The 13,129-nt window shown below is 43.4% G+C and overlaps 1 protein-coding gene across 1 annotated transcript in view; it reads right to left on the minus strand.

Annotated features, from left to right (window-relative positions):
- npm1b (nucleophosmin 1b) overlaps nucleotides 1–13,129 on the minus strand; it is a 133,647-nt gene that overhangs the window by 77,676 nt on the left and 42,842 nt on the right. The window contains exon 7 of the mRNA XM_070866786.1: nucleotides 9,533–9,671. Within this exon, the coding sequence (XP_070722887.1) occupies nucleotides 9,533–9,671 (139 nt within the window). The remainder of the gene's footprint in view (nucleotides 1–9,532; nucleotides 9,672–13,129) is intronic.

Below are 13,129 nucleotides of genomic sequence, written 5' to 3' on the forward strand. Positions count from 1 at the left end.
TTATTCCAGATTATTATTTTTTTTAATTAACTGAATTTAAATTCCCCAGCTGCCATCGTGGGAGTTGAACTCGTGTCTCCAGATCATTAGACATGAATAATAAACGATCTCCTAGTAAAAGATCCCCTCGGAATGAGTCATCACAGTATGGTTGAATTTGTAATACAGATTGAGGGGGAGGAAGTAGTGTCTCAAACGAGCGTACTATGATTAAACAAAGGGGACTACAGTGGGATGAGGGCAGAGTTGGCTAAAGTAGACTGGAAACACAGACTAAACAGTGGCACAATTGAGGAACAGTGGAGGACTTTTAAGGAGCTCTTTCATAGTGCTCAACAAAAATATATTCCAGTGAAAAAGGAGGGCGGTAAGAGAAGGGATAACCAGCCGTGGATAACCAAGGAAATAAAGGAGAGTATCAAATTAAAAACCAATGTGTATAAGGTGGCCAAGGTTAGTGGGAAACTAGAAGATTGGGAAAATTTTAAACGACAGCAAAGAATGATTAAGAAAGCAATAAAGAAAGGAAAGATAGATTACAAAAGTAAACTTGCGCAAACCATAAAAACAGATAGTAAAAGCTTTTACCGATATATAAAACGGAAAAGAGTGACTAAAGTAAATGTTGGTCCCTTAGAAGATGAGAAGGGGGATTTAATAATGGAAAATGTGAAAATGGCTGAGACCTTAAACAATTATTTTGCTTCGGTCTTCACTGTGGAAGACACAAAAACCATGCCAAAAATTGCTGGTCACGGGAATGTGGGAAGGGAGGACCTTGAGATAATCACTATCACGAGGGGGGGGTAGTGCTGGATAGGCTAATGGGACTCAAGGTAGACAAGTCCCCATGTCCGGATGAAATGCATCCCAGGGTATTAAAAGAGATGGCGGAAGTTATAGCAGATGCATTCGTTTTAATCTACCAAAATTCTCTGGACTCTGGGGAGGTACCAGCGGATTGGAAAGCAGCTAATGTAATGCCTCTGTTTAAAAAAGGGGACAGACAAAAGGCAAGTAACTATAGGCTAGTTAGTTTAACATCTATAGTGGGGAAAATGCTTGAAGCTATCATTAAGAAATAGCGGGACATCTAGATAGGAATAGTGCAATCAAGCAGACGCAACATGGATTCATGAAGGGGAAATCATGTTTAACTAATTTACTGGAATTCTTTGAGGATATAACGAACATGGTGGATAGAGGTGTATCGATGGATGTGGTGTATTTAGATTTCCAAAAGACATTCGATAAGGTGCCACACAAAAGGTTACTGCAGAAGATAAAGGTACACGGAGTCAGAGGAAATGTATTAGCATGGATCGAGAATTGGCTGGCTAACAGAAAGCAGAGAGTCGGGATAAATGGGTCCTTTTCGGGTTGGAAATCGGTGGTTAGTGGTGTGCCACAGGGATCGGTGCTGGGACCACAACTGTTTACAATATACATAGATGACCTGGAAGAGGGGACAGAGTGTAGTGTAACAAAATTTACAGATGGCACAAAGAACAGTGGGAAAGCGGGTTGTGCAGAGGACAGAGAGAGGCTGCAAAGAGATTTAGATAGGTTAAGCGAATGGGCTAAGGTTTGGCAGATGGAATACAATGTCGGAAAATGTGAGGTCATTCACCTTGGGAAAAAAAAACTGTAAAAGGGATTATTATTTGAATGGGGAGAAAGTACAACATGCTGCAGTGCAGAGGGACCTGGGGGTCCTTGTTCATGAATCCCAAAAAGTTAGTTTGCAGGTGCAGCAGGTAATCAGGAAGGTGACTGGAATGTTGACCTTCATTGCGAGAGGGATGGAGTACAAAAGCAAGGAGGTCCTGCTGCAACTGTACAGGGTATTGGTGAGGCCACACCTGGAGTACTGCGTGCAGTTTTGGTCACCTTACTTAAGGAAGGATAGACTAGCTTTGGAGGGAGTACAGAGACGATTCACTCGGCTGATTCCGGAGATGAGGGGGTTACCTTATGATAGATTGAGTAGACTGGGTCTTTACTCGTTGGAGTTCAGAAGGATGAGGGGGTGATCTTATAGAAACATTTAAAATAATGAAAGGGACAGACAAGATAGAGGCAGAGAGGTTGTTTCCACTGGTCGGGGAGACTAGAACTAAGGGGCACAGCCTCAAAATACGGGGGAGCCAATTTAAAACCAAGTTGAGAAGGAATTTCTTCTCCCTGAGGGTTGTGAATCTGTGGAATTCTCTGCCCAAGGAAGCAGTTGAGGCTAGCTCACTGAATGTATTCAAATCAGAGATAGATAAGATTTTTAACCAATAAGGGAATTAAGGGTTATGGGGAGCGGGCAGGTAAGTGGAGCTGAGTCCACGGCCAGATCAGCCATGATCTTGTTGAATGGCGGAGCAGGCTCGAGGGGCTAGATGGCCTACTCCCGTTCTTAATTCTTATGTTCTTATGTTCTTATTAGTCCAGGCCTCTGGATTACTGGTCCAGTAACATTACCACAATGCTACCATACCCGATAATTATTCTATCATATACTTCAAAATTATTTGGCTGTAAGGAGCTTTGAGATGTCCTGAGGTCAAAAAGACGCGATATAAATTTCTCTTAACTGATTAATCATCAGGATCTCAAAACTGTGGAATGCCTCACTTCCCTCCGTCCTCCCTTGCAACTACATTTAACAAGCAGTGAAAACCAAAGCTTACACAAGAACATAAAACACCAAGAGGAGACAAAAGGTCATATAGCCCATTAAATTGGCTGATTCAGAGTGCACTTATGATTATTTTATCATATATATAAAAACAGAAAATGCTGGAAATACTCAGCAGGACAGGTAGCATCTGTGGGGCGAGAAACTAGAGTTAACGTTTCAGGTCGATGACCCTTCGTCAGAACTGGAAAAAGCTAGAGACGCAACAGGTTTTTAAGCAAGTGTAGGAGCAGGGAAAGGAGGGAGGGAAGGTCTTTGATAGGGTGGAAGGCAGCAGAGATCAAGAGACAAAAAGGGATGATGGTGCAAGGCAAAAGGAGATAGTAATGGGACAAGTTAAGATGCAAAAGATGGGTCTAGCTAGGGCGTAAATGGAAAAATCAACAGCTGCCCTTAGTCATCGACGTAAAACATTAACTATTTCTTTCTCCACAGATGCTGCCTGACCTGCTGAGTATTTCCAGCATTTTCTGTTTTTATTTCAGATTCCAGCATCTGCAGTATTTTGCTTTTTTTTATGGTAAATAAAAGACCCAACCTGTTCATCCTTTCTGGATAGATATACCCTCACATTTCTGGTATCATCCATGTAAATCTTCTCTGCACCCTCTCCAGTGCCTCTATATCCTTTTTATAATATGGTGAGCAGAATTATACGGAGTACTCAAGCGTGTGGTCTAACCAAGGTTCGATACAGGTTTAGCATAACTTCACTCCTTTCAATTCTATCCCTCTAAAAATAAACCCTAGTGCCCGGTTTGCTTTTTTAAAAAAAAAATGGCCTTGTTAACTTGTGTTGCTACTTTTAGTGATTTTACTCCAAGATCCCTTTACACCCTATCCCTCTATCCCACCCAGACTTATACCCTCTAAGTAGTAAGTGACCTCCTTATTCTTCCTACCAAAATGTAATACCTCACATTTATCTGTGTCAAATTTAAATTTGCCAATTATATGCCCATTCTGCAAGTTTATTAATGTCTTCCTGTAATTTGTTACAGTCCTTCTCATTGTTAACAAACCCCATTATCATCATAGACAGTCCCTCGGAATAGAGGAAGACTTGCTTCCACTCTTAAAATGAGTCCTTAGGTGGCTGAACAGTCCAGTACGAGAACCACAGTCCCTGTCACAGGTGGGACATAGTCGTTGAGGGTAAGGGAGGGTGGGACAGGTTTGCCGCACGCTCCTTCAGCTAACCCCACCACTTTGGTGTCATCTGCAAATGTAGAAATTGTGTTTTTGATTCCAAAGTCTAAGTCGTTAATATAAATTGTGATCAGTGGTCCCTGCACTGATCCTTGTGGAACACCACTACCCACCTTCTGCACTGTGAAGAGCTACCCTTTACCCCTACTCTCTGCTTTCTGCTTTCTGTCTTGAAGCTAGCTCACGATCCATTATGCTACTTGTGTCCTGACTCTGCATTCTCTAACCATGTGCACTAGTCTATTATGTGGTACCTTATCGAAGGCCTTTTGAAAATCTAGATAAATTACATCTACTGCATTATCCTTGTCTATTCTCTGTTACCTCTTCAAAAAATTTAAATGAAGTTGGCCAAGCTGACTATTCATTATATTTTTGGCTTCGAGAGCCAACTTTGGCTCATTCAAAACTCTGCAGCCCGTATTCCAACTCGTACCCAGTCCTGTTCAGCCATTAAACCTATGCTCGCTGAGCTACATTGGGTCCCAGTCTGGCAATACCTCAATTTTAAAATTATCACTCGTGTTCAAATCCCTCCACTGCCTCGCCCCTCACTATCTCTGTAATCTCTTCCGGCAGCACAACTTTCTTGAGATCTGTGCCTGCCTCTAATTCTTGTCCCTTGTGCATCCCCGATTTCCATCGCCCCACCAATGGCGGTCGTGAAATCTGGAATTCCCTCCCGAATCCTCTCTGCCACTGTACCCCTCTCCTCCTTTAAGACGCTCCTTAAAACCTACCAAGCTTTTGGTCACCTGTTCTATATATCTCATGTGGTTCAGTGTCAAAATTTGTTTTATAAATCAGGCACAGCTCCAATGAACCAAACAGCCACCTGTGCTGCAAGATTCTACAGCTCTCCTTTGAAGCACCTTGCAATGCTGTCCTACATTAAAGGCACAATATAAATACAAGTTCCTGTATTATGATATGATAATTTTAAAAACGTCTCAATTTTCACTTCTGTGCAGGAACAATTTATTGTAATTTTTTTTCCCCCCAAAGAAGCTATCGCTCTGTCCAGTTGAAGTCAGCAGTACCTGAATTGCATTTATCCTCTTTAACAAGTATTTTAGTTGTCCTCTCCTCCTCGAGCTTCCACAGACTGTGGACCTCCTCTCGACAAGCCTGCACATGGTCCCACTCGCTCTCAGGTTTCTTCCTCCGCTCCTCTTCATCCAGCAATCAGGATGTGCTCCCTCCCCCCCCGACCCCCACTCCTTCCTCACCACACAAAAAAAAGGGGGATTTTCACCTCTCTTCCCAAGAGGCGCTTGCATTCTAAAACACCTGCCTCCTCTTTGGAGGCAGGATTGAAAAATCGGCATGCAGCGAATCTTATTTTTTGAGATACAAACATCACCAGTCTGGTCCTCTGCTCTCTGGGTCGTGCACAGTAACAACGGTGCCTGTGCATCCACTGTATCCCTGTGATGTGCTAGCAGGGAAATTGCAGAAGAGATCAAGCCAACTGCTGGATGACTATACTCAGTAGAGGCCAGCCATTTCTCCATAGGAAGGTGTGGACACAAGGTGGGGCGGGGGGCAGTGGGGAAAGAGGAGGGAAGGACAACACAAATTAGTTCTTGCAGTAAGATGCAGAAAAGCAGAAGCAAAAACCTGTTGGCCCAAACCTTACATTTCTCCTCTGAAGGAACAATATTAAACATAGAAGAAACACAGAAATTTACAACGCAGGAGGAGGCCATTTCAGCCCATCGTGTTCACGCCGGCCGACAAAGAGCCGCACGGCCCTCGGTCAGCAGCCTTGAAGGTTACATATAAACCTATGAACAATGACGGAAAGGCAAAGAGCACCCAGCCCAACCAGTCTGCCTCTCAACTGCGACACCCCTTATATTGAAACATTCTACACTCCACCCCAACCAGAGCCATGTGATTTCCTGGGAGGGGCAAAAACCCAGGCCAATTTTGGGAGAAAAAAATCTGAAAATTCCTCTCCAACTAGTTCAGATCATCACCCTGGTCGTATTAGATTCCCTGCAGTACTTACCATTACATCTGCGCTGTCCAACAGGTCATCCAGTCTAATCCCAATTACCAGCTCTGGGTCTGTAACCCTGCAGGTTACAGCACTTTAAGTGCCCATCCAACCATATCTTAAAAGTGGTGAGGGTTTCTGCATCCACCACTCTTCCAGGCAGCAAATTTCAGATCCCCACAACCTTCGGCATAAAGAAACCCCCCCTCAAATCCCTTCTAAACCTTCCACCAACTACCTTAAAACTATGGCCCCTTGTAATAGACCCTTCCACCAATGCCAATGGTTTATAACTCAAACATGCATTCTGACTACCTCCAAATGAAAAGAAAGAAAAAGGCTTGCATTTATATAGCACTTTTCACGACGTCCCAATGCGCTTTAGAGCCAATGAAGTACTTTTGAAGCGTGGTCGCGGTTCTAAACCGGGAAACGCGGCAACCAATTTACGCACAGCAAGCTCTCATGTGATAATGACCATATAATCTGTTTTAGTTGGTTAAAGAATAAATTTCACCCATGACACTAGAAGAAATCCCCTGCTCTTCTTCGAAATAGTGCCATGGGATCTTTTACATCCTGAAAAGGCAGACGGGGGCCTCAGTTTAACGTCTCATCTGAGAGACGGCACCTCCGAGAGTGCAGCATTCCCTCAGCACTGCACTGTAGCGTCAACCTGGATTATGTGCTCAAGTTTCTGGAGAGGGGCTTGAACCCACAAATTTCTGACTGAGAGGCACGAGTGCTGCCCACTAAGCAAATTAGATATATGGGCAGCAAAATACACTACAGGTGATAAGTGTATACATTTATTGCAGGATGTGATTATTGCAATCATTTACCCTAATCATGATCTGACGGCCCTAAGCTGCCTGTCCAGGGAACTTCACCTGCTACGACGAGGTCTAAAGTGATTATTTTCCCAATCAGGGGAGGGAAGAGAAAGAAGAGGGAGAAAAGCAAGGCTATTCAAATTGATCAAACTGAGCAAATTCAAAGAAATTTAAACAGATCTGAATTTACCCCAACTCAAATCCACTGAAATAACTTTACAGCAAATCCCCAAGGTCAAATTCTTGTGCTCAGGTGTCGCTGTCCAAAATCTCCAGTCAGAGACTCAACTGGTGATTTCAGAGTCACACTGCACAACCTAGTGGCTGCATGGTGCAACACAGTGCACTGAAAATCATGGTCACACTAAGCCCAATGATACCCAGGCAATTGTTCCCTTAAAGTTAAAGTAGGCCACAAATAGGAACATGGACTAAGGAACATACTCTGTTTTTTTCCCTGAACACACGCTTCAGGAATAATTTGTATTTATATAGCATCTTTACCCTAGACAAATGTCCCAAAGTGTGTCAAAGAGGCATAATCAAAGGGGGGGGGGGGGGGGGGGTTATCCCCAGTGTCCTGGCCAATATTTATTCCTCAACCAACATCACAAAAAAAAATAGATTATCTGATCATTATCTCAATGCTGTTTGTGGGACCTTGCTCTGCACAAATTGGCTGCCGCGCTTTCTACATTACATCAGTGACTACACTTCAAAAACCACTTCATCGGCTGTAAAGCTCATTGGGACGTTCGGTCTTCGTGAAAAGTGCTATATAAATGCAAATTTTTCTTCTTTTCCCCTACAGTTGCTTTAACCTTGGAGGGCTTTGCGTCAATCATGGAACCCCTGTCTTGAATTAAAATTTTGTCCCAGCCCCTGACCCAGCTGCTATTCTATTTCTCACAAGTAATTCATTTTTCTCAGAAGCAACAGCCAGAATTCCCACTAACCAGAATAAAAGAACTGCATTTGTATGGCACCTTGTTGCGTCATCAAAATGGTCCAGAAATAGCAATGATATCAATGACCAGCTAATCTGTTTCAGTGGTGGTGTTGGTCGAGGAAGAAATGTTGGCCAGGACACTGGGAGAACTCAGTGTTGTTCTTCGAACTTAACATTCAGTTCTACAAGCAGACAGAGCTTCAGTTTAACATCTAATCTGAAGGTCAGCACCTTCAATAACGCAGTACTGCGCTGGAATATCAGCTAGGTTATTTGCTCAAGTGCTTGTTTGGGACTTGAACTAGCAAAATGCTGACTCAGAAACGAGCTTGGCAGCTGTGGTATTAGTGAGTCTTTAGTGCCCCAAGGGCTAGAGACGGAGGGGTGATCAAAGAATTCACTTCTGCTCTTGATCACCATCCACTGGCACGCGTGTGTGCGCGTGCGTGTCCACGTGCATGCACGATGAGCAGGCCAGATAAGGAAGTCATTGTCTGGGCAGCAGAAAATAAGACCTCTGATAAAACATCCTCTTCTGCCGTTTATGTGGCAGTCAGTCTGCATTGATGTTTGTGGGAGCTTGCTGTGCGTAAATTGGCTGCCACATTTCCTACATTGCATCAGTGACTACACTTCAAAAGTACTTTATTGGCTGTGAAGCGCTTTGGGATGTCTCAAGGTCGGGAAAGGAGATATATAAATGCAAGACTCTTTTTACATTTTTGCATACAGTCAACATACTACAGTGGACAGGAGTGCAGTGTGGTTAAAGTGTCTTTGCCTGGGGCATTGGAGGGGAGAGGGGGATAAGCAGTGATCAGAGATGAGGTGCTTTCCTTAATGAAGAACAAACAAGAGCAAATTGATCTGCAATGTACAATCCGAGCAGGGGCAAGTTCAAACACAGCAAATGTCTGGCAGAAGACGATCTGTTCAACCTTTCATATTCTTTTGTAACAGGACAGTGAAATAAAACAAATGAATCGCCAAGAATGACTGAAATAATAGATTATAATACCATGGTAACTGGGTCTGAAAGGGAAGCTATTATAAACTGCCACACAATTCATGATAGATATGGTGCTTGTGTAGATTAAAAATGGCTTGAAAATAATACAACAATGCATTTAATAAAACACGAAAAAGTGATCAGGGCCCACAACCCTGCTGCATTTTCATACCCGACTATCTCACTTTATCCCTCAACCAATGTGTGCCAATCGCGAGGCCCCCGCGCAGGCAGTGCGCCAGCGTTGCTGCTGAGAGATACCATGCATGGGCGGCCATGCAGCAAATTGAAAGGGTCTGCGCAGAGGAAAAAAAAGTAGGGATCATTGCCCCTTCTACCTCTCTAGAAATCTACCTCAAACTCATCTGTAGCACTTCAACAGCCTAACTTGGTGACATAATCCACAACTCTTAGCGCTTGGTTGGAAAATATTCTCTCCGACTTTCCTTCTCAGTCCTAACGTCCTAATTTTTTTTTATAAACTCATGTCTCCTGATCTCTGCGCCCTTCAACCACAGTGAATACAATTTGCCTGGATCGATTTTATCAATCCCCTTCATAATCTTGAAAAGTTCAATGAGTCTGTTTCTCTTTCCAAAAAGAACTGTAGAAATAATACTGCTACTGAGTTTAACCTTGTTTTGGGACTTTGCATTGCACTAACTGGAAAGGTTTGCATCCTACCGCATTAAAGGTTCCACGCTCAACCCCAGCTGCATTACCACGGTGAACAGTAAAGTTTCAATCTTCTCTTCCAGTCTCGTCCTTCAATGCACGGAGCGAAGGTAGTGGTGAAATTAACTACTTAGATTAGTTAAGCCATCCAAAGGGTGATTTAACTCACTTTTATTGAAGTTTTTGCAGGAGTCTTTGCAATCTCTTCATCCTCTTCATCATCATCCTCTTCCTCATCATCATCATCATCATCATCCTCTTCCTCATCATCATCATCATCATCCTCTTCCTCATCATCATCATCCTCCCTAGAACGCAACATGTGAAATTCAGCAAATGATGTACGTTAGACAGCAATTAGGAGTTCTCATACAATTTAAAATGAAATAAAAGCAGAAACGTTTCAAGTCAGACCTGAAACGTAAACTCTGTTTCTCTCTCCACAGATGCTGCCTGACCTGCTGAGTTATTTCAGCATTTTGTCTTTATTTCAGATTTCCGGCATCTGCAGTATTTTGCAGTTGAAAAGAAAGCTTGCATTAGCTTGTGTACTTAAAAAATATTTCAAGTAGTTTCTCTGAACCTTCCTCCCTTACTCCTCTGAAGCTGCAAATACAACCACCCAGCACCCGTGCTCTAACAACATGCATCCTCACTGCGTTCAAATCAAGATTCATTGCACCATCTCCCGCTCCAACTCATTCTCAGGTCATCAAAACTGTGGAACTCATCTCCCTACAACACCCAACCCAGATGTGACATAATCGCCGTTTTATGCTTTGTCACATCTCTTCTATCAGGGTGGTGCCCTTCACTTAGGTTACTCGATATCAATAGTATTCTCAATAACTATTACCCGTTTCTTAATAACTAGCCACCATCGCTGAGACATGTTGGAAATGGAATTAGCCTTTATTGCAAAGGGGATGGAGTATAAAAATAAGGAAGTCCTGCTACAACTGTACCCCATCATCATAGGCAGTCCCTCGAATCGAGGATGACTTGCTTCCACGTCAAAAAGTTCACAGGTGTTTCAATGAAGGACCTAAATTGCAGGTCCCGAACTAAATCTTGAAGGGTGGAAGATACCTGTGGGTGGATTTTTTTTAACGTGTGGTGGCCGTTGCACACCAGCCATCACACGGGCTTGACAGAGCTAGGTCTTGGTCCAGTGGCAAGGATTATCCAAGACGACTAGAGACCAGCTCTGCTGCACGGACCCAGTGCGCACACATACAATCTACATTAACGACTTGGAAGAAGGGACTGAGTGTAACGTAGCCAAGTTTGCTTTTCCTCCCATATTTGCAACGTCAGCAATGTGTGAGGACACAAAAAATCTGCAAAAGGACATAAACAGACCAAGTGAGTGGGCAAAAATTTGGCAGATTGAGTATAATGTCAGAAAGTGTGAGGTCATGCACTTTAGCAGAAAAAAAATGCTAATTATTATTTAAATGGAGAAAGATTGTAAAGTGCCGCAATACAGCGGGACCTGGGGCTACTTGTGCATGAAACACAAAAGGTTAGTATGCAGGTACAGCAAGTGATCAGGAAGACCAATGGTATCTTGGCCTTTATTGCAAAGGGGATGGAGTATAAAAGCAGGGAAGTCTTGCTACAGTTATACAGGGTATTGGTGAGGCCACACCTGGAATACTGCATGCAGTTTTGGTTTCCATATATACAAAAGGATATACTTGCTTTGGAGGCAGTTCAGAGAAGGTTCACTAGGTTGATTCCAGGGATGAGGGGGTTGACTTGAGGAAAGGTTGAGTAGGTTGGGCCTCTACTCATTGGAATTCAGAAAAATGAGGTGATCTTATCAAAATGTATAAGATTATGAAGGGGCTTGACAAGGTGGATGCAGAGAGGATGTTTCCACTCAGGAGGGAGACTAGAACTAGAGGGCATGATCCAAGAATAAGGGGCCACCCATTTAGAACAGAGATGAGGAGAAATTTCTTCTCAGAGGGTTGTAAATCTGTGGAATTCGCTACCTGAGAGCTGTGGAAGCTGGGACTTTGAATAAATTTATGACAGAAATAGAGAGTTTCTTAAACGATAAGGGAATAAAGGGTTATGGGGAGCGGGCAGAGAAGTGGAGCTGAGTTCATGATCAGATCAGCCATGATCTTATTGAATGGCAGAGCAGGCTCTAGGGGCCGTATGGACTACTCCTGTTCCTATTTCATATCTTATATCGCAGTGTGGGCTGGCCCATGCTGCCCCTGGGCCCTCGCCTCTTCTGGGCCCCGAACACGTCACTCTACAATCTCTCGCCACTCCTTCGCCCCGACCTTTTAATGTGGCACCTTATGAAATGCCCTTTTGGAAATCCAAATATACTACATCTACTAGTTCCTCTTTTATCTACCCTGCCAGTTACATCCTCAATAAACTGTCCGCTAACCAATCTTCACGTTTATTGTTCTTTCACCCCTTTAAAAAACAAATTCTGTTCTTGAAAGCTTGGAGAGAGGGAGGGATGGGCAGGCAATGGCGGGGTGGGATCTTTCTATGCTGTCCGCTTCTCTAATCGCGTTCTCTGTCTCCCGCAACGATGGAAGTTGTGGCGAAAGTGAAGATGGAGGAGGGCGTTGCACAGGATATTGGTGAGACCACACCTGGAGTACTGCATACAGTTTTGGTCTCCTTATTTAAGGAAGGATAAAACTTGCATCGGAGGCAGTTCAGAGACGTTTCATGAGCTTGATTCCTGGGATGAAGGGATTGTCACATGAAGAAAGGTTGAAGCAGGTTGGGCCTATACTCATTGAAGTTCAGAAGACTGAGATGTGATCTTATTGAATCGAATAAGATTCTGAGGGGGCTTGACAGGGTAGATGCAGAGAGGATTTTCCTCTCGTGGGAGAGTCTAGAACTAGGAGGCATAGTCTCAGAATAAGGAGTCGCCCATTTAAAAGGGAAATGAGGAGGAATTTCTTCTATCAGAGGGTCGTGAATCTTTGGAAATCTCTACCCCAGAGAGCTGTGGAGGCTGGGTCATTATATATATTTAAGTTGGAGATAAGACAGATTTTATGAAAGATAGGGGAGTCAAGGGCTTATGGGGAGAGGGCAGGAAAGTGGAGTTAAGGACAAGATCAAATCAGGCATGACCTTACTGAATGGTGGAGCAGGCTCGAGGGGACAAATGGCCTACTCCTGCTCCTATTTCTTATGTTCTTATGTACCAGTACCCAATTCAAAAGCCATGCGGCATTTTTAAATTGCAACATCTAAAATAAAAACACGCCCTCTGTTTCCTTGCTCCATAGTTTCCAGACACAGGACCAAGACCAGGAAGAGCAAAATTTGTAGAATTAATTACATACAAGTCATATTAAAAATCATAAGGAGCCATTTCCAGGCTGAACTGTGAGCTTGGGGTTCAGAAGGCATCTGTAAGTTGCTCACATTTCCATCTTGTATAATATGAAATTGGCCAAACCCTTTCATTAGATTCAAGTCTGTATCTTTGTCCTGAGCATCTACTGTATTCAAATATAAATAAAGGACACCATTTTGTCACGATACAGGTCGCTGGTCAGACCGCTTCTAGAGTACCTTGCCCAGTCTTGGTTCCCCTACATGGTGGGTGATATAGTGGCCTTGGAAAAGGTACAGAGGAGAGGTACAAGAATGATTCCTAGCTTAAAGCCCACTCAGATAGGCTCAAGGACCTTGATTTATTTACTTTAGAGCAGCTAGACTTAGAGACCACCTGATAGAGGTCTACAAAATAATTAAAAGGCTGGATAAT

Source organism: Pristiophorus japonicus, chromosome 2, assembly GCF_044704955.1.
Source record: "Pristiophorus japonicus isolate sPriJap1 chromosome 2, sPriJap1.hap1, whole genome shotgun sequence".
Taxonomy (NCBI): domain Eukaryota; kingdom Metazoa; phylum Chordata; class Chondrichthyes; family Pristiophoridae; genus Pristiophorus; species Pristiophorus japonicus.